This window comes from Cheilinus undulatus, linkage group 11 (assembly GCF_018320785.1).
Source record: "Cheilinus undulatus linkage group 11, ASM1832078v1, whole genome shotgun sequence".
NCBI lineage: Eukaryota > Metazoa > Chordata > Actinopteri > Labriformes > Labridae > Cheilinus > Cheilinus undulatus.
In genome coordinates, this window is record NC_054875.1 from 32,012,851 (window position 1) to 32,040,307 (window position 27,457).

General features: G+C 39.9%; 1 protein-coding gene across 3 annotated transcripts in view; it reads left to right on the forward strand.

The window, feature by feature from the left end:
• The window catches only part of si:rp71-79p20.2 (zinc finger protein 704), a 56,729-nt gene continuing 29,272 nt past the window's right edge, over positions 1-27,457 (forward strand). For 2 of the 3 annotated variants that reach the window (XM_041800246.1, XM_041800248.1), the window contains exons 1-2: positions 1-459; positions 2,079-2,314. In XM_041800246.1, coding sequence (XP_041656180.1) covers positions 199-459; positions 2,079-2,314 — 497 coding nt within the window. In that variant the 5' untranslated portion in view covers positions 1-198. Of the gene's footprint in view, positions 460-2,078; positions 2,315-25,445; positions 25,576-27,457 lie in introns of those variants that run through there. The other variant, XM_041800249.1, reaches the window with a different exon arrangement.

Sequence of the window (27,457 nt, forward strand, 5' to 3'; positions counted from 1 at the left end):
TTTTGGATATCCTGGGTAGTGGTAGTGGTGGCGGCGGTGGTGGAAAACTTTACATGTAGCTTAGATAGAAGTTAACACACAGACAGACACCTATCAACTCGAGACAATCCTGATAAATGTATCGAAGTCCAGCAATTTGCACTAAAATCTATAGAAAGCTGGTTTTCTTTCTTTAGTCTCCGCTCGCGCTGTCTGAAAATGGATTCGAGATATATAATGGAGAAGTCTTCGGTTGGGACAAGGGTCGGTGGTGCGGATTTCAACTGCCGGGCAGAAAGCTCTGTGCTCCGCGACATACGGGTCGCCACGGTGGAGAAAAACGGTCCCATGCCGGCGTACACAAACGGCCCTGTCCACTACAAATTTGTAATGGAGGGCGGCACGGCGACGGAGATTAAAAGTGAGGGGAACGTGAGTGGACTTTCTCCGGGCGGACGAATATTGCACGAGGTGGAAAAAGTAAGTGCCGTTTTACCGTGTGGTGTGCATATGCACGACGCTATTAGCCGGTAAAGCATCTGTACACTCAAGTTACAACGCATAATATAACGAACGTGACTAACCTTTCATTACATCATGTAAGAAGCCGCCTGCTAGCTTAAACCTCAGTTAAACGCCATTATTAGCGATAACGGTTAAAGTCAAAGGTTGTAGAATGTGAGGCTAACGCACGAGCACATCAACTGTAACAGTTATGTTGTGTTTAGCAGCGTTACCGCCTTTTAACTCTTCACCTACTTTTTTTTAGTGTCAGTTATTTGGCCAGCTGCTGTCAACGCTTATTCGACATTTATTACGTCGTATCAAAACGGCTTTAAATGGCGGCTCATTTTGTGTGCAAAGTTTACAGAAAAGGGGGGCAGGGACTTCAAACTACAAGCCGGACCCCCTCCCCCATTACTTCAGGGTGGAGCTATGAAGAGGGCTTCCTGGGCTGCACAGCACGACCCGGCTTTTCGCATAAGTTGTTGTCGACTTTACATATGTGTTCTTGTATGTTTTTCTCCGAATTAAATTCTTTGATGCTTACCTGTATAACATATTATGACTTTGCAGTTGAATATCAGCAATTTATATTCCTTGTGTGCTTGTAGGTTAAGGAATTTAATCATCTAACGCAGTTAATTATTGACCCAGTAACATCACATTTGCGTAGAAGGTTGCAAGTCCTTTTAAATGGAGCAGATAGCATTTATTTAAACAAATTAGGTTGGTCTGTTTATTTTAAAATAAGATACTAATAGGACCATTCATTCACTAAACAAGGAAGCCCTCTCTGTGAACACTTTCTTTAATATTCTTTAGATTTCCAATAAGTCAATGAATGCTTTAGTCAACAGGGTTAGGTTTCTCTTTTTCTCATGTGAAAGTAAAAACAAGTAGATTTGGATAACTGTAAAACAAACAAGCACATTTCAGAAAAAAATGGGACTATTTCTTTAATAATTTCCAAAGGTTTTCTCATCTTAACCTGCATGGTTTATATTTGAAATAAATGGCAAATTGATTGGAAGTTTAAAAAATCTAAGTCCAAGGCTGAATATAAGTCCTTGTAAGTCCCAGTCTTGCTCCCATATGTTGTATGTGTTTATCTGATGTGTGTAGAACTTAGAGAGATAAATGGCCCACAGCAACTAATACTTTCTATGCTTTTTACTAGGGATGCAAGATACTATCAGTATACCATGCCTAATAAGTGAATAATTGATATTGGCAGAGATGAAAATTTCAGCTGATATTTACAATCAAAATTTGGGCTTCAAAAATATGCCTATGTCAAATATCCAACATTATGCATCCCTACTTTTTACATCTTTAAAAACTTAAAAGGGAAGCATAAAAAGAAATGGGTGTCCCGACCCTGGACTCTAAAAAGTAACGGTCATACTCTTGATATCCCATGAGAGTTTATGTTCCCAGCCATTAGTAATTTGAGGTTTAAAATCAAGCAAGAAAGTTATGCAATGCCTTGTGTTTTCACCTGTAAAAGATACCACATAATGCTCCAGATGCAGGCACACTGACAATTGCCCAAAATGTATACTTTGACTTAGCTGTGTCTCTGCTTCATCTTCTAGACAAACCTGGGGGACCAAAGAGATGCTGATTCCTCTGGGGTCCTGAAGAGGGCCAGTCCTACCCACTGCCCAGGCCTAAACGGGCAGCTGCCAGGCAGCTGCATGCACTTGGACATCAGGAACCCTGGGAAACAGGCAGAGCTGGCCAACAACTTCAGGGCAGCACTAGGGCGGAGTGTACCGCTGACAGAGAGACAACCGCTGTCCTCCAACCACATCCCTGTACCCAGGAACAGGTATGGAGAGGCTAACAAGCTCAATAGTCTTACACCACTACTCTTTCTTTATTTATATGTTCCAAAACTATGGTTGGGCACCTAAACATTAACTTGAGGCTGATGTATAATCACCTCTTTATGACATAGGAATACTTAGTTAACTGTCTGACCTATTATGTGTGTGTGGCTTTGTTTTGAATTTGTTTTGATAAAAATAATCAACTTCTGGAGTTTTCATATGCCCTCTATAAGCAGAGTCTTCTCTAGAAGAGGAATTTACCCTCTGGCTACGACTGTACAGTGGTTTGGGCATGAATGGTGTGGGGGCGTACTGGTCAACAGACCACATGTTTGGTGTTCCATCCAGAATAGTTTTGAAATCTGCACTAAGAGAGCCAGAGATGAGGGCCAGCATTACCCAATCACTTAACAGGAGGAGAAGAGGGGGAAAGTATGAGAATGTTACGGTGTGTTTGAATTTTTTCTGCCCATGAAAAATATGATTTATATTGAAAGATTTAAAAGGATATTTTAATGGCATGGTTAACTTTCGTTTCAATACTATCCCTTGTATTAGTGTTTTGTGTTTTCTCTTTGTGTCAGGCAAAAGAAATACATCTTTTGCAGCTCAGAGAGCCTAAACTCACATTGTTACACTTCATTCTCATTTACCACATGGCATTCTTTGATTGTCCTCAGGCAGTCCAACTTGCGCAAACAGTCTTTTTCCCACAGAAGGAGCTGAAAAAGCATCCAGGGACTAGGGTAGTACACTGATAAGTGATTATGTAACAGTAAAAGATGACTGGGAGAGGCTGTAGGTGGTGCCTAAGCATTTTTTTCATCATTAAATACAGCTGATTGGTTACTGCCTGTGTCAAGACAATGTCTGTCTATCAGACAGCATTTACACATTAACAACATGCCTGCTGGCAGTACAGTACACTACATTCTCCCATTGAGCGCTTTTCATTAAATCTGCATGAACTCCTGCTGTGTTTTTAAGCCTCTGTTGAAAATTTTAAGCAATGTTAGGATATTAATAATGTAGACACAGATCATAAACTCATTACATTCAGCAGAATAGATTTCAGCTGCTGAAAGAGACTTGACAGGAATGTGCAGGGTTTTTGGGGGGCTTAAATTATTCTTTCTTCTTTCCTTCCTTCTCTCATCATCACGTGAACTTCACGTGCAGCTGGTCATGTATGATGCGAGGGTGTGTCTCCAGGGAGCATGCAAGACTGAACATGCTTTTTAAACCAGAGCGCTGTCGGTAGTGCCTGCTGCTTCTTGAGTGCTTGTTGAGGTGTGTATCGCCCACTACAGACAACAAAGCGTCTGCTCTCACCTCTTCATCCAGATCTTCTTCACAAGACTGTAAACATCTCTTTTTCACAGCACTGTTACCACAAGAAAAAACTCTTAATTCCACACTGTGCAGCCGCTGAAAAAGGTTGCGTAACATTATATAACTGAGTGGTCCTATTAGCCAGGCCTCTCTTTTGTTCCATTGACCTTACAGATTAATCCCTGTCTTTACCTCGCTTAAATTGGCTTTTGTTTTGCAGTCGCTGACTAGAAGCTTTCCTCTCCTCTCTCAACATGAAACACTCAGCTTCTTACCTGTCGTTCAGACTTAGATTTAAAATGTTCACCCCTGTTTGAATCATTTCAAAAATGCATTTTGCAATACCTTAGTTCCTGTTATCCAAAAGAAGTGCTGTATGCATCACAGTTTTGTCAGAGCATTTTTAAGAATGGATAGCAGTTGCCATGCAGATGTGCTAATACTCATATTAGTTTTAAATAGTTACAAAGTAAAAGACTCGTAGTAATAGACTCAAAAAGTTTTGGACTGCTTTTTTAGTAGCCTTTTTCCCCAGGTAATGGTCCCAGTGTCAGAGTACTTGACATCCCAGTATGTTAGCACACTTCAGTGAATGTGGGTGTGACCCACAGTGCATTTGCTGCACTCTGGGACATACTTTAGATTGTGTCAACAAACCATTTATCTTCATCCGTTCCCAACCAGTTTAGGTTATTCTGCCATTGTGTTTTAGGATTAAATCTGTTTGAAGAGATCTTTGTTATAAGCCATGGGACTGTGTGTTTTAAACTAACTGCTGTATCACTTGTGTATTGTTTCTTGCATAAAATGTACTGCTTTCACACCTTGTCTTGTCAGTTTGTAAATGCTGCAAGTAGGTCATAACACTTTAGACATGCCCGGGCAGAGGTTTTGCTGGAAGAAAGAGCAGGAACTGATGCATTGACTTGCTTGCGCTTGTTAATAGTCAACTAAACACTGTCAGCCATACGCTGTATACTTACAGACTCCGAGCTGTCTTGTCAATTTTGTGTATATATGATCTTGTTCTTCTTTTTCCTTGTGCTGACTCTGATTTAGTCTCTCACTCCCTAGAGCAGAGCATGTCTCACCTGTCAATACTCATCAGCGTTGGATCCAACACAGAGATAAGAGAACAAAGAGCAGTTTGAATGAAGAGAAAAAAAGAGAGGGGTAGTCTTTTCTTCTTATCTGTCCTTGTAGAGGTACACTGTCACCACAGTGAGGTTTACATGAATGAAAAACACAGAGTGTGCATAAACAAGACACCAGAGCAGCCCACTGCTGTTAGAGAGAGGAGGGTTTATATAATTACCTACTGATTTTTGACTCAGTCGGTCAGTCTGACCAAGAAGGGCTGAGCAGTCAGGAGCAGGGTCTTCCATCTCTCCATCCCCCTCCGACCACCTCACCACCTATCCGCTGCTCCCAAAGGACACATTACAGCCGGTTGTTGAAGGTCAGAGTCAGAGGAATAGCTACCCACCCCCACTCATGTCTGGGGCCGCCTAACCCACATCCAGACTGCTGACATGGCTTGTCAAGAGGAGAGACCCACCTCTCCTCAGGTGTTCTATATTTTTCCATATATTTATCCTCATGCATTTAGCATATCAGTGTTGTCATAAGTCACAAATTCCCCCTGAATTTGCAGCCCCTTTCCCATTTCCAGAGCACAAGTGGTTAACGCTCTCACTCTGACACAGGCAGGGGTTAGAGGTCAGCCTCAATGAATGGAGTCATGGGAGACAAGCGAGTCATATCAGGACACGAGCAGGCATCTGGCACGTCCGCTTGTTCAGCTTCAGGATCTAGGTTATGTGCTGCATAGACAATTTCCACAGAAGAATGTAGCAGACAACTGTCTTTCTTACCATGAAGCTTTACTGTCTCCTGACTAAGAGGTGTGTGAAGAAAGTGAGCAAAACGTTATCTAATCTGTGTTTTAAGGGCACGGTGCTGCAGCTGGCTTGGAATCATTCATTCTTTAACGCTAATGAGGGTCTCTAAAAGACACTCCGGCGGGTGAAATATGTTCTGCGTTTGAGTGTGTACGTGTACAATGCCCTAATGAGACATTAATCATCTCCTGCAATGCAGTGAAGAAGAGAAAAAAATCAATTGCATAAGTGAGGAGGAGAGTAGGAGGCACGAAGGAATGTTTTCTGCAAACAAGCTGCCTTGTTGCAAAAGTAATGTTACAAAGGCAAAGTTTCAAGTGGCTCTGAAATATTATGAACCAATTATGTTTTAAATGAAGTTTTTATAGCTCACGTTGCTCATATATTAGTTGAACACTGTACAGCTGTCCTCTGGCGGGATGCCTTAAGGACATGGAGAGAAAGAAACACTTATGAACAGGGAAGGAAACTTGTTGCACAGCTCTGGCACCACTGCAGTAAAATGCTTTATGGCTTGCTCACCCACACCAATAGGCTCTTACATAAGGCCTCCTGTTCTGCCTCAATAGCATTTAGAGACGACACAGTCAACTGTCTTTCCTCTCCCTTCAACCAGCCCTCCTGTCCTTCTTCCCCACTCTTCATACCAGCCAGCAGCTGCTCTGGGGCGTTTCCCCTCGGCCCACCTTTCTCATCTTTCATCAGATCCCGCCCACGTTTTCTTGATCTTTGAGGCAAGTTTTATCACACTCTTGAAACAGATCACTCTCTGTCTTTAAATTTATTGAAATGCTTATGAAAGTGCCTAAAATTCCTCCATGTGAGCTTTGCCCACATTTTCACAAAGCAGGGGTGTGCAAACTTTTTCACTGAGGGCCACATGCATAAAAAATTCAGACTAAAAAGGCCACTTTGGTAACCTCCACCTTTAGTATTTAAAGTTAGGAAAACCAATTCAATATGCATAGTGATTAAAAAAAACGGCCAACATCACAGTTTTACGTTAATGGCTAACAAGACTCTGGCTACCACTGCCCCTTCCTCTGGTCAGGATATTAATGGTGTTCCATGTAGCTGAAAGGGGAAACCAAGGCTCCTACAGATCCTTAAAAAGTCTCAAATTAAACTTTTTTAATTTAGGCACTTTTTATCCAAAATTTGTTATTTTGATTGTTGTACATTTATTCTTTTTTGAGTATATGCTTGTGTTGTATGTTATGATTAGGGCTGTCGAAATGAATCATAATTAATCAAGGTTCGCAGTTAGTGCACAATTTTTTTAATCACGATGTCATGTTTTATTGGGCCTTTGAGCACACTTTGGTTAAGCCACGTCAGAGTCTCCCTGCAGAAACAGAGATATAAAATAAGTCCATCACAGCCCTTGGATGTCCCATTTCCCTTTAAAAACCTCACAGACTGCTCAGCGGTCAAGTCAAAAGTCATCTGCATCTTCCATTTCCTTTTCAATCCATAACAAGTTCCTTTGTTCTAAAGAAGTTTATGTTATAATTTTTCCATCTCCCTATGAAAACAGGTCTGTATCCAAACAGGAAGTGTGTCAAGCCCTTAGGTTAAGACAGTAGAAAAATCCAAAATGATACAAAAACAGTTTTGATTTAAAAAAAAAAGTGTAACTCTAAAATGGGTTAAAATGGATGGAATTAATCACACTCAACTACAGAAAATCTGAGCATCATCGTGATTAAAAAATTTAATCTTATGACAGCCCTATGTATGATAAATATCACAGTAGCATGTATTTATAGACGAGCCATTAAATGTTCCAAAATCATCAAATTGTGGTGTTCAAGACTAACATCTCCTTGTGCTATATCACTTAACATTTCATTAACAGTGAATTATACCAGATAATTCAGCTCTGACCGATATGCCCAGAAATCTTTAAAAGTGTGTAGGAACCCTTGGAAATGCTGATGGCTCATCATCTCCACATTCAGACACAACACAAGAGCAAACTGCAGAGAGCTGCCAAACTTTACTCACCTTATGTAGCCCTGCCAGCTTGACCCACTTCTGTTCTGATGCAACTGTCGTATGACTCCCACTCTGATGACTTGTCCTGCAGTTATAGTGACATTGTCTCACAGAACAAATAATAATTGACATAATAAATGAATACTTATAGAAAACTTGATTCAAATTAAATACTTTTTTGTCTGATTTCCTAAATGTTTGCACAAAGTCAGATCTAATAACTTCAGTGTCCAGTGACTCAGGCTGCTGTCATTGCTGCCGCTGGGAGTCAAAGGACAGTTGGAAGTACGAGTGTCTTGTTTTCATGGAACATGCTTTAAGATGAGGTGAGTGATATACTTTGTAAATCAGACCTTGATACGGAGCAGATAGTGCAAATTGGTGCCATTTGTAATGGTATTAGCTACAAAAAAAGGATGTCAAAATGTTTGTTTTAACTCAGCAGCACTGCCTAGTGTTGAAACCAAGAGCTTGGGTACCCCTCTTATAAAGCTTCTGTCTGTAGTATGTTGTGCTGTAACAGTTAAACATTATTTCCAGTCTCAATTTTGGTATATTAGTAATACAGTAAAAGGTATATTAAGTCCATTTTAACCTCTCTGCTTTGTAAAGTGTCCCCGCCCTCACCTTTAACAAGTTTAATTAGCTCCATACAACCTTTTTCCATTTCTCCCCCCGTACCCTTTGTTTGAAGAATGACCGGCTAAATCCTATTCAGATCCAGAGAAGATGAAGCCCTCTGAACAATGCAGAGTCTCTCTATGCAAGGAAAGATTATTCCATACTTCTAGAGAAAATAATGTCAGCTCTAATCTGTCTGATGTAGTTCTTCATCTTAAACACATGTCTGTAGCAGGTATTGTTCTGTTTTTTTTCCTCTCTTTTCCATTCGAAAACAGGAATTTGATAGCAAATGCATTACTGGAGTATTAATTGTATTTCTATTGGCACTAAAATCCAGATCTGTAGATTAAATCTCCCAATCCAAGAGCCGGTTTAGCTTTGAAATTTGCTCTAATATTCATTGTTTACCAAGTTGAAAGCTTTATTCTTTTTGAATCACACAGTCCGATTATGTTATTATACATTAAACTTTAGATTATAACACTAAAAGTAATCTTGCTGGTTGCATGAAATCTTACTATGGTAGTGTAACGAACAACACAACTGGAGAGAAAGCACCAGAATGTTCCCTGTAATGCTTCAGTGAAATCTGATCCTCGGTGGCTGAGAATAAGCCCATTTAATTCTGAAGTAACTGTTTTCAAAATGTTCTGTAAGCCCCCAGTTTCATGGGGTTGCTTTCTCCTGCTCCCAATCACTTAAAAATATCCTCATACAACACACACTCACACACAGTCTTGCGCAACCCTTTTATAAGTCATCCCAGGCCACTGATGACAAGCAGTGAAATTCAGTCCAGACTGCAAACAGAGACGAATCTGAGAAACGCCTAACACTTTGTACTGCACCGAGCTGAATGGCTTACATCTGTTTGATTGTTTTTGGTTTCTAATTAGCGCTCAGCGTGTAGTGGAAAGTTTTCTCCTTTATTATTCTGTATGGAAACCTTATTTTCCACTAGAAATTGTTCTTACAAAAATAGCAATCTGTTGCCTTTTTTCTGTATCTACCTACACCGATTTAATGAATTTCTTTAAGTTGAATTATATGTGAAGAAAACCTAGCAACCATCTCCTTAGATGCCATGCACCAGCTCAGCCTTTTCTCAATGCTTACTCATTATCCCTGGGAACATCAGTGCTTCCTATCTCTCTCTGTGCCTCTATATAGGACACAAATATGAGCAGAGTTTCCTGAATGGATTCAGCAGAAAATCACACAAACTTTTAATTAAAGAGCTCTGTCTCTTAGTTTAGTTTTGGAAGAGAGTTGTACTGAGTTTCTGGCCTTCCAATTGATTTTTTTTTTGTGTTCACACAGTTTAGTAATGTGAGTGCTGACCTTTGAAAATGCCTGCGCCTGCAAGGGATTGAGTGAATCAAAGCCTGAGTAAAAAGCCAAGAGTGCTGCATGGATTGAATAGCTAATTTAAAGCTACATTTAATATACATTTCAGTAATGCAGCCTGAATAAACAGTTTTAGAATAGCATGCCACACCCCAGCTGATAAAACCAGCAGGCCCAGTTTTAAATTAGCTTTGGAAACCCCTTTTTCTCTGCATGTGTGTCCTGTGTCGACATGTGTGTCCTTAACAATAGAGCTGTGTGGGCTGGGATAATGACTTATGCTTGTGCCCACAAGTGCAGGGAGTTGGCGGACAAGGCATTTGATCAAGTAGCTCTCCAAGTGAGGAGATTTGTGTGTATTTCTATTCAGTATTTAAATGACCCTTTTTGTCTTACCTACCCACATCACAGACTCTTCATTAGAAGGAACATATTTGGTGTGGGGAATTAGTTCTGCTGACAACAAAGCAAAGCCCTGTGATTTTTTTCCAATACGTTGTAGCTCCATTTACCCTGACATAGTTTATTAGCTTGTTTATTTCCTTTTCATTAGCTTAATTTTGTGGAGCAAATGACCCTGTCTGCATAGCTGTATAGTTGGTCACTCCTTAAAGGGGCCGTGACTGGCATCTCCTATGGCTTATGTACTTACTAATGACAGGTCTGGAACACAACCCACACTTTTTCATCTAAAAAGTTGCCTGTGGCTTATACACTGTTATGACTTGTGTTTACAGTGCTAAGACATTTCCGCATGTGCATGCAGCTGCTACTGTCACACACTGCACGAGACCTAACATGATTGAAAGTTCAATATGTTGGAATACATACAAACAAACCACTCCAGCAAGGTTGGCACCGTTTTTTTAACCGCTTTCCCTTCTGATCATGTCATAACCATGGATTTAAAGAAAACAGGAAGTATACTTTTAGATAAATAAACAGTGTGCAGCACTGGTTTAACAGAACACACTTCTCAGTGAGGACAAGAGGTGACTGAATGGCTTTAAGTCTGTCTCATCACTGCATGCTGAGAGCTCAATTACCGTATTATAGCTAGTAGATGTGCAGACTCCATACAGCAAAAACAGGCAGTAATACAAGAGCGACACAGATGCACAGAAACTGCAGGTCCTTGTGTGATCAAAATTGATTTCATCACACAGGAGGACTGAACAGATTAGTTTGTCAAATTAGCCCAAAACTAACAGGAGTTCTGCCATCACATTTTTGGCATCTTCATACACAGGCAGGGGTGCTGCTGTTAGAAACTGACAGTCTTAAAGCATTTGCTATAAACATCCTCCCATTACATACACCGCCTTCATGACAGAAATTAAAGTGATGCTGTGGCTATTTTTAAATACTCAGAGTTTATGGTATTATGGCTTATTTTGAGTGCACTTTATGCACCATATGACAAAACTGATGGATAAAAGGAGTGTAGCACGTAGTGCAGTGATCATTCAATCTCAACAGGCTTCTTTTAATGATCATTTAAGGGCAAACTAGTGATTGAAATTGAACCTCAATAAGTTGCCCAGCTCTACCCAATTAAAAAAATACAGAACTATCATTTATAGTCTTTCATTATTTAACATACAACAGCTAATAGTTCTGTTCTACTGTCACCTCTACATCATGTACTACTGCAGTGCTGTACCCGACTGATTCAGCTGGAAATATTTCACATATGCCCACTTGTATGAATTTACATTAGCTGACCTCTCATGTGACAGGCTTTATATACTGTTCATGCACCCTCTTTAGTATACAGTGCCAGAGGAGGAAAAGGAGGCTGACAGCTTCTTTCTTTATGTGCACAGTGTTTGTTTTTTCAAACATTAGCTTGAGATCTGCGGTCTCCCTGCAGCTATAAACTTGTTTTTAAAAGATAAAGACAGATTTAGCATAGCGCCTCTCTTATGACAGACTTTACCTCACAAATCCAGTTGTTTTATACCTTTTAGTGGTCCAAGGAAGACTGAAGAGTAAGTTTAAAATTGAAATAAGTTTAAAAAATCTTTCGGTTAAATTTTGTTTTAAGGGTGTTTTCAGTTTTCGTGAGTTTTCAATCCTACAAGTCTCTTTAAACAGGAGCAGTAACATATCCCTGGACTCCTTCGACAGCTGCCAAGATAATGTGGAGATTTCCGGTCCGGGGGGAAGTTAGAAAGTATCCCTTCTTAATTTTAGTAGTGGTGGCTTCCAGCAGCAATATACCACTGCACAAAGCATCGGGTGTGTGAGGCTGTCCAGCCAGGTGGAAAGCAGAGCAGTGATCACGGTCTAATAGACTCTCTTAGCTGTCCCAGGCCACGCAGACAGACAGTGATTTTCACAATGGAGTTATTCTTACTCTTCTCTGATCAGCTGCATTTCCTCCCACACTTGTTTTCCATCCAAAGACGGAAATGGGCACATTTTTTTCTTGTTGTTTGGTTGATGTACAGTATGCACTGGTGTAGTCCTTCGAGCCAGACATATTCCATGAGGTTTGTGTCGATGTGATTTACTCAGAGGGCAAGGCTGATCTCCAGTCTTTTGACAGAGAGAAACTGCTTTTCGTCGCCTCTGTCAGAGAAAAAGCAGATGCTTTCATACTTGCTTTTACACTGGGTGTTGTTTACTGTAATTACACCATGAGAAAATGTGGAAAAGCAAGGACAGAGGACACAGGAAACATTGACAAACTCCTTCAAAAAATGTTGCCTTTTGTACAGTGAAGATAGAAATGTTCTTATTATCCTTGAAAAAGTCTTGGTATTGGTTTAATTGTTAAGATCTACATGCAGTCTACATTCATCACAAAATCATTTTTATGATTTCTTCACATTCACATCTGTTGTCGGTCATGTGTCAACCACAGAAATACTCGAAGGAAACCCTCATTAACATGTAGATTTAATGACTCAAGTTCTTTTTTGTTGACATATGACATGCATTGTAAATTGCCGGGAATGTAGACAAGATGTAGATTGCGGTAAAGGGGCTTTGGTGAAGTGACAACAATATTGTCCTCTAAAGCTGTCAGATTATGTCAGGGAACAAGGGCAGAGTTAAACAGGGCTCTCTGTACCTATGTGAGTTAAGGGGAACCAGGGGGGTGTTATACATTTTATAGGCATGCTGAGCAGCTGTTTCTGTCTCTGGTTACACTTCAGCCCTCCTTAAAAGGGGGGCGTCACGTCTGCTCCTTTACATTTGGCCAGATTTACTAGAGAATGTAGACTAAAGGGGAACTGAGGATGCATGTTTTGTGTGCCTCTGAAGTTTAGCAAGAATTTCCTGTCAGTACTGCACTGAAGCGACCCATATTACCCTCTTTACATATGCAGACGATGAGAGTTCTTAGGATCGAGTTAGATATAGCTCTTGAGGTTGCTTTGTTTTTCAATGCATCGCATTTAGGACAATATTAACCCAAATTTGACACTTAAGTAACGGCAGAAAGGAGAACAAGAACATAACAGGTTAGCTTTCTTAATAGACTTTTGAGCAGATTGCATGCACAAAATAGAACTAAACATGTTCAATTTAACAATCTGAAACACAAACACTTGTTACATTTATATGACCTTCCTAAGTCAGCAGTTTGGATATTTTGCTAGGATGAGTAAACCCATCATTGTGTCTATGTAATTCTGTTGTCTCAGCTCTGAACGTGAAGAGTGTTGGCAGTGGAGAGGCCTGACTGTTCAACAGTAGAACACTTGAGTCTCACAAGGCATGACTTTCAACAGGCCATGGCTGCTAGCTGTGTCTGGCATGCGCTCCCATCTGTCTGCCTGTCTGTCTGTGCAGGAGAAAGAGTCTGCCCTCATTTGACCATTGCCTGGGTTTGGCCCTGATAGAAAAAAAAGCACAACTCGCACAGGGAGTCCTGCCAGTTGCATCCAACTGGCATGCATTCTGATCCATTTTTGTGAAACGCAGCCACCATATTTCAACATGTTTGTAGCTAAAAAATACGAGCAGTTAGGAAGAGAGTCTGGTTGAATTTTTTTCCCATGTATCTCACAGATAAGCTGCTCTCTGTGTCTCCACAGCTGCCTTTAGGTAGATGTTAGTTTTATCATCATGATCTCTTTGGTGTGTCCACGATGTGCTTTAATTGCCTCCATTAATCTTCAGACTGTGCCACTACTGGCATTGATGGGTGATAGACAGGCCATTTTCCTTCCCGTATCCCCCAGAGTGTCACAGCCTCCTCCTGGAGGATGGGGAAACATTGATAAGTAGGAGTACGAAGACTGGTTCTTACAGGCAGAGAGCCAGAGGATCCACTGGGAGACCTACATTTTTAAATAATTTGTTCTGTATGAAACAAGTTTGACGTGGCTCGTGGGGGCCAAGAAGGGGCTGGACTGTTCTGTAACTTAGGGAAATGACTACATCAACAAATTTACAAATTTATCTACATCTGCAAATCTATTATACACTAAAAAGAACCAGTTGCAAATCATTTTTAGTTTCCATATATATAAGAAGTATATTACACAACAAAAGCATAATATAGTAAAACATGTTTTTATGGGGAGCCACTGTACTTTTTTCCCCCTCTGTCATAATCATAGTCTCTGGGAGTAGAACATAAGTCTGAATTCATGCTTCCCAGCAGGCAATAAAATTAAAATAGCCTACTTTATTTTTGGCAGAAATCTGGCCAAAGTTGGCTGTCAAAGTACAACGTGAATATTTAAATCAGACAGCTTACGCTGCTTTTCCTGACTGCACAGAAACAGGCAAGCCTTGTACCAACATTCTGTTGATCTATTCTTTTAGTAGACTGCATCTATGATTAAACAGGTGTAGTTAATTTTGAGTTACAGTGTCCAAAGAAAGATCTTAAATGATGTAGGTCACGTAACTATCTAAGAAGAGTTTATTTTTACTGGTCAGGAGAAATGGCCTCTTGAGCAAACTCTGAATCGTTTTCATTGTCAAACATTTAGGACTGTGGTGGAATAGAGGAAGTCCTGCACCAAAAATGTATTAACAAAAAGTTGGAATACATGATATTACAGACATGGCAGTGGTATCAGCAGATGTGAGCGAAATGAGGTAAATATTGGTTTCATATTTGTTAGCTAAGGGGAGATTAAAGAAAAGCTTTGTGGGGCCCAGAAGAATTGGGGGCCCATAGAGGTCAGCAAAATCATGATCCATCGCAAGGTTAAGCTGTGATTACCGTACTTTATTTTTTTACCTGAATGATAAACACTATTATTAAAGCAACAATTTTTTATTTATCTATGCTGTAGTATATGGCATTCTTCAAAATGTAAACCCCTTTTCTTAGATAGGATTAAAATGGGCTAGTAGCAAAGTAGCAAATATGGGTTAAAAGAGGACAAAATGGGATAAAAATGACAACTAAGGCTGCAAGCCGCACCTTCGGGCATGTTGGGGTGTGTCGCAATCACTGATATGTGGGAATAGCGGGATGTTGGCAAACCCAGGCAGTATGATACAGCGTGACAAAAATGTGAGAAAAAGTGGCACAGAGCAGTTTGTGTATGAGTTAATACTGCCCTGTAACAATAGGTGGCAGGATGACAAAGCGCTATATTAATATATGGAAGCCCTTAAAGTAGGGGGTGCTACAGCAAAACCATAAAGCAACCATTTAAATACATAATGTGGCAGACCCTGATCATAAATCTGAAATTTGAAGCATATCAGTTGTCTGAAATCAATCTTTGAAACATAAGAAATTATTATCATTCATCCTGCCCCCTCACCTCTTGGCCCTAACCCTTATGAGCTAATGACAAGTCAGTGTACTGTAACCAACTTGGGATAGATAGGACTTTAAAAGTAGAAAAATGGGTTGGAAATTGCACAAAAAATTAGGAGTTAAAAGAGGCAAAGATGGGCAAAAATTGTGCAAAATGTTTGAAAAGTGGCATAAATGGGAAAGTAGTTTAAAATTGCAAAAAAGAAATAGTTTCAACATCCGAGCCTAATGAAGTTCTTACACACATTTCAGCTCCAAAATTAAGTAACCCTTAGCCAGGATGCAAGCAGCAATGCTACTGATCCAACACACAAACATGGACATTATCTATAAGTCACAACTGAGGAGGGTCCATTCACTGTGTCTTTCAGGGGCCCAGCCAAATATTTGCAACGTAAATCCGTATATCAGTGTTAAATATTTGAAAAATGTACAACTGTACCATCAGGTATAGACAATTGCCCAGGAGGTCCAATGTGAATAAAGCCCTGAATGTAAAAACAACTACGAGCCTGTCATCCTCCTCTCTCAGCTCTGCTTGACTCAGCCTCTCTTTGCTTTGAAGACACTTGGTAAATATATTTTTAATAAAATCTGTGAATGGGTTGAGAAATGCAGAAATCCAATGTTCTGCATGGTGTCAGAAAAAAAACAAACTTATGCAACTAACTAAATTGTAATTTTTAACAATTACTGGCCATTTACTGACACGCCATTACAACATTTACTTTTTGCAATTGGTGCATCTTGCTTAGATCCTGTCTTCATCCAAATGGCATGCTTGAATTTGTTTTCAGTTTGGATATGCAGTGTCTAAGTAACAATTACATCAGTATACTCGATGGACAGGTCCTCTTTTGTTCATAGCTCATGATAATGCAGCTTAGGCTTCAGCCTTTTAGGAAAAATGTATTGGATCAGTTGTAACCCTCCATGGAGGAAATTACTGTTTACTGTTTACTTGAACCCCTTTAACCTCTTTGTTTTATCTGTCTAATTGTATTATTTTGACTCAGTTTTGTAAATGGTTAAGAAAGCTGCATCCATGCAGGATTATAGGTTTGAAACATCCACCAAAAGCCTATCTTTTTGGTATTCTGAGTTAATCCTTGGTTCACTGTTTCCTGCATATTGTACTACAGTTCAGAGAAGCACAAGTAAAGCCATAATAAATGTCTGTCCTTACTTCGTGTCTACATGTCTGTGTGAAAGAGGAGTCTGGTAAGGTTCAGCTCATTCACGTCTCATCACACTCCCTCAGTCTGCAGCCAATCTTCTTTTAACTGATTTTCTTTTAACTCTAAGCTCTCCTTGTTATGAGATCCAGCTTTCTCTCACTTTCTCCTTCTAGAAAAGATACTGATCAGTTTATTTTACTGGCTGAAGTCTTTGTCTATCTGTAGCTGCCCTGCAGATATTTGGCTTCATGGGAGTGAGTAGAGCCGAGTGCTGTATGAACAGCATCGGTTTGCTTTCGCAAAACACAGGAAACCAGGCGAAGGCCTGCTCCGGCTTGTGATGGCAGAAGGGCAAATCTTTAGAGCGGGAGGGAGAGGGAGTGGGAAGTGAAGAATGAGGAACAGAATAAGAGTTTTAACACTGCAGAAAGAGGACTGACCGCTCTGTTCAGGGCTTTCCGCCATTTTAATTTGTCATACAAGATTCAAGAGATGATTGTTTTAGTTTACTTTGGTTCCTAACTGCATTTTGTTAATGTGTAAGGATTTCAAATCTGAGTGGAGTTTGTGATTTAGTCCCCTGCCTCTCCTCCCTTCTCTTGTAGTCAGAGGGAAACAGACTTACTTGGTTACACACAGATTGAACCCTTCTTACTTGATTTGTTCTGGTTTCCTTTTACATCCACAGAACAAACAGCAAGGCAGCCCAGTTGTTGTTAAGGCACAGGAGATGCCTTGTTTTTGTGATTTTGGAGAAGCAAAAGTTCAGTCTAGCCCAGAGTGGTTTGGATTATTTAGATCTATGAAAATATGGCTTGAACGGATGTCAGACAAGGAAAGAAAAGGTTTTTCAGAGAGAATGAAATAAAAAGCAACTGGCTGTGTCCGCTGGCTCACTGCTTCAACCCATGACTCAAATGAAAAACGACAAGCATTTTTGATAAGGACGCAGTGTTTCAGGCAGAAGAGTCTATCTTGTTTGCTTCCTCTTGCAGAAGAGGGTGAAAAAAGGCCACTACTCAGGAGAGACTGCCCTGTTTTCCCCTAGCAACAACGCTGTTATTGGAGGGGATTGACAGAAGTTGGGAGGGAAGTTGCTATAGCTACAAGTTAATCTTGTTGTGTGGCCTGAAGCGACAGTGGGGCAATAAAGTGTGGTTCAGCTTGTGGTTAGCAACTTTTCTCTGAGATACTGGAGCTGTTGTCTATTAATATATTATACACAATGTTTTTTTTTCATTATGGTTATTTTTAAAAGCACAAATATTGGAATCAGTATTTCTAGAAATTAAAGACCTAAAGCAAAGTAGAATAAATAAAAAGTGAAATACGCATATTTCCCCTGTTAGAGACATTTTGAAGGATTTTAAGGGAAAAGTAAGATTTGCCTGTGTTGCTGTTTTGTTCAAACTGTTCAAACATACTGGTGTGAAGCTCACCCTGAAAACCTAATGAGCCACAATATCTCAATCATGCCTTTTCCACAAGATGCTGGCATGGCATTCAAGTCAGGTTGTGCGTCAGGATCTACTCTGTCGTCAGTCGGTTAATTGCTTGTGCTGTGTCAACATTTTCTCTTTGAGGATTGTATGTTACTAACAAGACTCTGATCTTGAGGGAAGATGTCCATACAGGTTGCCACAACCCTCTAAAGTGCAATGTGATCCTTTTTGTGTTGTTTAAAACATACATATGGAGTCAGACACTACATGGAAATCATGCCTTTTGCTTCATGTCTATCCTCTATTATTTTTCCCACACAAAGCTACCCGTTGTTTGTGCATTGGCCTAAGGCTAGAGATTGCATTCGAGGATCAAGAGACAGAAAGAGAGGGCTTTTTGTCCCGGCGCTGAATAGCCAATACATTCACAGCCCACATTAAAGAGACACAGCTCCTGCCTAACAGCCTCTCCCTCTACAGGGGGTTCAGAGCCTGGGGACTTACGTAAGGGGCAACATGTGTCCAGGCTGCCCCATCATGGCTGAATAAAGAAGATGCTAGCCACATTTGTAGGAATATATTTCAATTTTTTTGTCTATTCACAGAATGTGCTGCCATGTAGAAAGAAATTACAGAAATGCAAAACAGAGGATCACAGCTGTATACATGGGGGACTCAGGCTTGTGTTGGGCCGGGTGGGGGATGACTGTTTACTGCCAGTCATGACCATCTGCAAGTGAGCGAGTGAGACAGAAAGAGAGAGCGAGTGAAACGACAGGCATTACGTAATTCAGTCGAGTTGAGGCAGGATGATGGGGGACGGAGGGATTGCAGGATGGAGAGCAGTGGGTGTTCTATTTATAGAGTGTATGTGGACAGGGTAGCTGTAGGGGGTGCTCAGTGGGGATGACGATCATCGACACCGGCCTGGTCAGTGCAAACAGCATCAGTTGTCGCTATGTTATCCCATTAGACAGGATATACCAGTTCAACCACAGCATACCATCCCTGCTTTGTTTCCTTTTGCTTTATGTGTCTGAACTAATAAGTCTCATTTTCATCTATGATTTTTCTTGCTCATGCAAACGGTGAACAGACTAAATTCTCAATCTGAGCCTTAAAAGGTTTGAAAAATAGATGCATATCAGAGCACATTACACTATTGTTAACATTGTACATGTTTTGTGGCTCCCATCAGTTTCTCTGTCATTGCTCTCCCCCTCTGAGTGTCATATTTTAAAGATGAATAAAAGCCCTTGCCTTAGGAAAAGTCTGTCTTATGACTGGAAACCCCACTTCAGTTTTAGGTGTACATATCTTTACTGCTTATCTGTTAGTGGGTGATAGAGAGCGAGATAAAAAAGCACAACAGCAATAAAAAAAGAGATTAAAACAAGGTCAGTAGTTACTGAATGTGTTTCACAGCTCAGACAACTTAGTATAGGTTGGTTGCAATCACATGATCCTGAATGTCTGTCAGGGGTCAGGAAGTGGGGGACAGCTGTAATGACTAAATGGGAAAGGAGTTAGTAACAGTTGTAAACAGATCTCTACACTGCAGTTATCATTAGAAAATTTCTAAATGCATTGAATACGATCCCTATTCTTAAAAAAAAAGACTTTTCCCTCAGTTTACCAGATTAACCTGGTGTGAAGGCGATCAATATCACAATTTACTTGGTCTTGCAGACATCCTAGCGCAGGGGTGACCAAACTTTTTCCACTGAGGGCCATACTGGAAGATATAAGGATAATGGGGCCACTGTCATACACCTCACCTTTAGGATATTGAAGTCAGAAAATCCAGTCTAATTTAGGTAAAGATGTGCTTAATGGTTTAATATGCTTAAATGGCTAATTAATGTAACCTTGCAAAGTAGATGGATACGCCCATTTCCTTGTTTCTCACTGGCGAATCCATCTTGTTAAGCTCCCATCTGAACCGTTTGGGCCCGGTTAGAAAGTGACAGGAACAATCAGTGACGAGGGGCAATACTTTCAGGTACGGCGGAGTTGTGACGTAAGCAAGCAGCAGCAAGAGGCTGGTGTAATTATGGCAGAAGAGCTTAGCGTAGATGCTGCTAAAGCGTAAATTTTATCAGAACTTGACAATAATTCTTCGTTGAAAGAAGAACAAAGAACAGCAGTGAGTTGTTTTCTTTTCAAAAATGACAAAAGTCGAGTACTTACATGTCTATAGTCGCCATGTTTCGCGTTATTCCTCAGTAGCTGCACACATGTAGCTCAATAGCTGCTATGTCCTGTGTTTTGTTGTGCTGATTGGCCCGTAGAGATGTGACAGACAGAACGTTCATCCAGTCACCCTCTGAGTTTTTTTCCAAGCCTCTGCCTTTTCTCAAACGTTTCCTATTGAAGCTTTCCCAGATGGATGTGTGAAACACACACATCCATCTGGGGTGTCAGGTTATAATTAATGGCTAACAACGCAAGTAGTTAAACATTTTGAGGATATTTAAAAGGCCTATCAGATTTCAGTAGAGCCCTGGTAGGTCCTGGCTATCACTGGATCTGTCCGGTCAAAATGAAAATGATGCTCCTTATATAAGAGAATTTACAGTGTTGTCTCAGTTTAAACCCCCCAAAAAACATCAATAAATTTATCTATCAAAATGTTTGTTTACAGAATGAGCACAGTAGCACTGCATAGTGCTGAGACTAATATGTACACTAATCAAATTAATTCTTAGTGTCTTAAACTATATTTTTTCAGTGTTTTCTTATTGACAGACAAGTATAGTTTTGTGGTACCATCTCGAACAAAGTAACACAAAAACTATACTCATGGTTCAGTATGGAAACAGATCAATATTCATTTCAGTCCCACACAAGCTTCATGTTCTAATGTAGGCCATTTTTCATTTGTTATAGAATTTGAAATTAAAAATGGGCCAAGGGCCACATTTGGTCCCAGGGCCATAGTTTGGACAACCCTGTCCTTGCATCTAGTGTCGTCTTTCTAGAGAAGAAGAGACAAGAGTCATGAGGAGTCTTGTACTGAGCTAAGAGGCTATGAACCCCTTTGACATAAAAAGTCCTTGTTTTGTCACAAACAGACCAAGTGATGATGAGCCATTCATGAATGAGCCTGTGCTATTAAACAGCTCTTTTATGTTAGCAGTGGTAGCTAGCTCCCGTTTGAGTGCCAGTTTATTTTCCTCCATCCTTGGTCGTTATTTAATCCACATTTAAAAAGCCAACCTGTTACTAAATGAAGAGCTGTTTGGGAGCCAAACAACCAGCTCTACTGAGCTGGGCCAATTGATCTGGATCTCTAAAAAGAGAAAGATTTCCCATCAGAATGAGCGAGGCTGGTTGGTAAGACCAACATCAGCTGAGGAAACACAAGCGTTGTATGACACAGCTTGTCCACGTAACAACTGCCTGTGAACATTTCTCTGTGAGTTTTTAAGCTTTTGAAAGTTTTGCCTGAATATTTCACTACTTTCAGAACAGAAAGTGCCTTAATCAATAAGCGGGTTTGTATTTTTGCACCTTGAACGGATAGTCATAAACAGCTCAAAACATGGCCTTTTTGGTAGCATTTCTCTATGTAAAAACCAGTTTTTGTCCCCCAAGGGATGTTCTCTGCTTCTGCATGACATCCTCTACAAAGAACTTAAAAGAAAATGTAAAAAAAATTTATGTTTGTTTGTCAGTTTTTTATTCTGATACTGCCAAGGTCAAGCACCAGTCACCAGGCCAATCTGAAGCTCACACAGCTGCTGTGTGGTAAATATTTGTACGCATACAGTACATACAGACACAAACCCACCCTGATGCCTTTTTTATGCTCACATGATCACATCGAATGGATAAGATCTATTAAAAGCAACCACCATTAGGCCTGAGAGGGAGGTCACAGAGTAACACTGGCTGCGTAACACCAGAGAAACCTGGATCCACTGCACTACATACTACTTTGAGTCATCTTGATACAAAATTGATAAGCATTGTGGTCAGCCAAGTCAAAAACAATGAAATCCACTGATAGAGCCCAGCCCCTTCCACTCTGTCTTCCTCTTGACCTTTTAATACGGCTTTCTTCCAAGCACTCTGTGTTACATGCAGCATTTTCCTGGTAAACAAGATCCAGGGCTTAAACTTCAGTTAGTGTTTTTTTTTAGAGAGAAAGAATCACACCCTTGTATCTGGAGACTTCCAGGATTGCTGTAAAATGTTAGTTTGTCCCTTCAAAGACAGAAAAGGCTGTGTTTAATAATTGTATAATGCTTAACCAAATATTAATTGTGCCAAACAGTTAGGATACAAATGCAAATAGGGGAGTGATGAGATTTGGTTATGCTGAAAATGCAATGAAAGATACAACTCAGGCCATCGAATACAAAACTGATACACTCAGCAAGATTTAATGATGTTTAGAGATGCTTGTATTTTTAATGGTTGTCGTGTGTGCATTTTGGCAGATGGACTGGACCTCAAAGGAGTAGTGTGTAGGATTAAGTGGCATCTAGTGGTTAGCCTGTACATTACAACTGTCCACCATCCCCCTCAGTTTTGTAAGAGAATCTAAAGGGGTTGCAAAACTTCTGAAAAAGCCTGTGCAGAGCCTGTGTTTGCCCATTTTGGGTTAATTTTTTTTGAAATAGATCTGAATTATAATGGGATTTTTAAGACTTATGATGACATCTGAAATTAGATTTTTTTTTACAAGTTACCTTTGTTGAAGCCTATATAGCTCTGAAATAGCTTTAAAAAATAGATAAATTATGTATTGTTCAAGGGGTCACTAAGTTTGGTATTCAGCACTAATACTTGTTAGAAGGAACCTAGACACTAATAAGTGAAATTTGGAGCCATTTTACTGACAAGTTAGTAAGCCAGAGGAGAAGACACACCCTGTAGGGGAGCCAAAGTAGGCCACTTTTTAGTTAATGAATTTTATCAGCTAACAGTAAACTAAAATGTTTTTACAGACCTTCAGCCAGATAACAATATATCGCCCCTGACAGGTTGCCTGGTCAATAAATACTGTAAGACCGAACAGTTAAAGTTTGTTAAAAAATGAGTTGTGTTCACTTAAAAATTGCAAACAGCTATTTCAGTTCTATTTGTCTGAGTTGATAGAACACATTTTTAGATTTAAGTAAACACTGCTCAGTCCTTCATGGTATTTTTAGTCATTTTATTCAAAATATTTGACAATCATCCCCTAATCTGCATGATTTTCCCACAATGCCTTTGGTATCAGACACTTATGCACCATGAGTGAAGTTGCTAACTCAGTTAGAAAAGTCCCACCCATGAGGAGCAACCGCAGTACACAATGTATGGTATACTGAACATTATGGAAGAGGACCTCCTTGTTCAATTTGATGGAATCAGTGTTTAAGATTAAAGTATTGAAAGGGAAATTGCAGTTGATGAAGAGCATGTTGCTTTACGAAAAATACTTCAGCATGTTGTTTTGAGTTGGATTGAAATCGAATTAATTGTGGGAAAGTTTATATTGTGTAGTTTCACTCCTTGGTTCCAACCTGAGGTCCAGGGCCCCCTTTGGGGGGTGCCAGAGATTTCAAGGGGGTTGTGTTTGCCTGTCTGCTCTGAGGTTGTTAGAATTAGGTTCACTCAAACTACCTAAAATCAGGTTGCCCTAGATATGTGAAGGAGGGGGGGGCTCAATGGAAAAACATGTCGGGAACCACTGGTTCAACTTAAAATGTTGAGTTAACCTCAATACAAATAAGACTGAGTTGATGTAACTTAAAATGGCATAGTACCTGCTACTAAACAAATACTGTTTAAAATATTAATGTAATCAGTTGCTTATGATATTTTGAGTTCCATTAATTCATTGGAGATTACAGTGTTAATTATGTTTTTTAACTTGAGTCTACTCAAAATGTATTTCCACTACTTAAAAAGTTTTGACAAAATCAGTTTCAGCAAATATTTTGAATATTTTCAACTTGTCTGGTTTTACAGTGTGAACAGCTGATCCCTAGATTTTACAATAATTATGCATTTAAATATTATGTATTGAAGTTTTTAATATTTTTGCTTTATTAACAAATAACTGTATTTTCAAATGTTAAAAATGCTGTATTGGCACTCAAAATAAATCATTCACACAGATACTGATATGTGTGATACGCCAGTGTCAGCATGGTAATACCAACCAGCCAGTAAGGTTTTCACAGATATAGTCCTGAAAATTTCTAGAAAACGTCTTTGTACATCCTCATTTCTTAAACTTTTAAGTATGCTCTAATAACTAAGGTTTTGTTTTTGTTTTTTTTTTCATCCCTAAACTTTAAAGTGTATTTTCAGGTTGAAGGTTAAGGTTTAAACTACATTCATAAATATCAATATGAAGTTCTAAATATCGGCATATCAGATACTAGCAAAAAATACAATGTTGTGCATTTCTAGTACTTTAAACTGTGAAGTTATCCTTTAGAGGCCCTGCTGAGGTCTCAGGAGGCAAAATAAAAATTTAAGACACTGTAAAAATTAGAAATAGCAGAGGAAGCAACAAAACTTGACACTAAATGACATTTTTTATTATAATTTCAGTGCTTTGTATAGTTAGATGTATCCACCTAATAATGAAATGAGTGAAAAAAAGATATTGGTGGTGAGCAGAAAAGAGTATGTAGCAACATCCAGAGGTGTACTGGTCATACACTGATCATGTGATCTAAGCGTCAACACTCCCAAACATTTGCTCATAGAGAATTTTACTGTTACTATTTCCTTCACACATCGGCTCACACAGGGAATGTAGCTTGAGGGGTAGGAAGGAAAAAGTCCAGGTTAAGTCTTTGATGAAAAGTGTGTCTGTTTGTGTTTGAACATGCAGCTCACCCTGAAAATGTATGGAATTTTCAGCTCTTTTTGTAAATGTGTAAAAACACCAAAATATAAACTTGTTATAGCAGTAAAATAGATCGGTGGAATGAGTGCTTACTGTGAGATAACAAAAACAAAACTGTTTCCTGAGTGACTTTCCCAATAAATCTCCCTCTTAATACAAACTGCTCCTGTAAGGTAGATTTTGCTAGGTCTAAACTGAGGCAGACTATGGTAATTCCTGCTGGGTTGGTAACTGGAGTGCAAGTGTTGAGATAAATATAGAGGGAAGGCCTGGTCGTCTCCCCAACAACAGTGGAGAACCCACTGGTGGTGGAACGGGGGTGCCAAACATCAACATGGCACCAAGGTATCACCATTTGAGGTATCAGAGTCTTAAGTGTCTCCTTGTATGACCTGGTGTGGAAATCTGCTGTGTTTAAAGTTTCCTGCCATCTGTATCCAACTGATGACAGAGTTCATCTTGAAAACCAGACTGGAAAAAAAATCTGTGTTAGCCTAGTCTCATTTTCATAAGATATAAACAGAAAAAATTGAATCCATTTGTTGTGATAATACAAATTGCAATGAAACATGTTATTCTTCCTCTTTCTGCTCTCAGGACTTGTTGCTGTTGCTACTTATTCCTACACTCAGTGGCAGTCTCTCTCTCTCTCTCTCTCTCTCTCTCTCTCTCTCTCTCTCTCTCTCTCTCTCTCTCTCTCTCCTGCTCTCTGGCTCTCTCTGCCTCTCTGTATGTGCCTGGGCCTGGCTTGTTGACTCTAGCAGGCCTATGTGTTGTGCTGCTGCCAGAGGGGTTAGTTCTTGGCCCAACCAATGCCAATACCAGGAGAGGGAGGAAAGAGGGTGAGTGTGTGTATTTAGTGTGCAAGTTTGTGTGGGTGTGGGAGAGTGAGTATATGGTTGTGCTTCTGCTGGAAAGGAAATATTCCAATCCCACTAGAACCATTAGTACCACACACACACACAAAAACACAAATACAGTAAAAAAAGGGGTTCAGACATCCCTTCTGAGCGACTGTACCTGTCTCATGAAACACACGTTTGTCAGTGTCTTGTCTCATAAAATTGACAGCTCCCGCTATGAATAGTGTTGTTACACAACATTAAATACCTCTGTTACCACAGAGCGTGTGCATGTGCTTGCACATGTTCATCTGCATACATGGGGAAGGACTTAAATGTTTATCATGTCATCATTTGATTTACAGCCACTACCATAAATGTACCACATTTAGACTGAGGTTCCTGTAAACATCCAGATTTTAGGAGTTAAAAACCCAGACCCTAAAACACCCTCCCCCTCAAGCACACCAGTACACATATATAGATGTACCGCACACAGTCCACATTTGTTGACAGCGATCTTTGCTCTCCAATCAACTCTCTCCGGACACTAAATAAAGATTTCCTCTATTTAACTCGCTCCAAAATAAAACCTCTCTTAAGGAGATGCAGACAGATTTACTGTTGCGTCAGTGCAGTCGCTCTTTAGCCTGTTCTTCTCTCCCACCAAGTTTAACGGCTCTGTAGTCATTTCACTGAGAGGTGAGAATGTAGCTGGAAGAGAACCAAAGCATGCAATTTCTGCAGGTATCTGCAGAGGCTGGTGTAACAAGCGAAATATACCCTCTCCCCAGACTACACCTGGGGTTAAAGTGGGCTAACTTGTTCCTAACCCTGGAGCATAAAACAAGGCGGGCTTTTTACTGTAGGCCAGATAATACTCCACCTCTGAAACCAGCACGATGAGGGTTGTGTTTTAAACACAATGCACTTGTTTAAATATCATGTCATTTTAATTAAAAAAACATACTAAAAAAAAGTAAAAAAAATTGCAAACTGTTCTAGAAAGAAATGAGCACTTGAATGTTTGCATTATGTGTGGAGCACAACATCTCTGCAGCAAATTTAAACTGGTATTTTGACCAACATTCATTGATTGCATCTTTTGCTATTTGGAAATATTGTCATCTATTCTAAATTTAAATTAATTTCCCAGCTTTAATGTAGAGCTCCTGCTGTATTGTGGTCTCTCGTGCTCTCCTACTGCCGTAATGCACTGTGAATTAACGGACAGGGGCACAAATATCCTGCTATTGTGGTATTGATACAAAAATCTCAACGTGTCATGATGACAGGGCTTCATTCAGTCTAACATATGATTGGGTTGGACAATGAAATACAGACTAGGGATTCATAAAATGCATCAGTTTAACATCCGTATCGTCTAGTATCAGCCGTGCTTACACACTTACGGTACATCAGCAAATAATGTGGCATGAGCTGTTTCATGCTGGTGTCTGGTATACCAAACCTGGCAAGGGCGATGGCTTGGTTGGGTTCCATGTCTGTCATCAGGCAGGTTGTCTTGCAAAGCTTCATGCTGAAACCAGTTCCCAGTCAGAGAATGAATAAACTAATCAGTGCCATTTGAGGAGAACAAGGCAGTAGCTGTGGGTGGGGTTTAGTTTACTGACTGATAAAGAGATAAAGAGTTTTGTTCTTCTCCTGGCTGACTTCGGCAAGAGTTTGTCAAACCAACTGGCTCCACTGGTAGTGAACATTCATAATGATTGCCTACCAAGGTTGCAAACTACCCCACTGGGCTGCACAAGCCTAATTTATCACGTTTTGCTGCTTTGATGGGCCCATAATTAGGGCTGAACAATTTGCAAAAATAATCTAATTCCAATTTTTTTCCCCAAATATTACGATTGTGATTTAA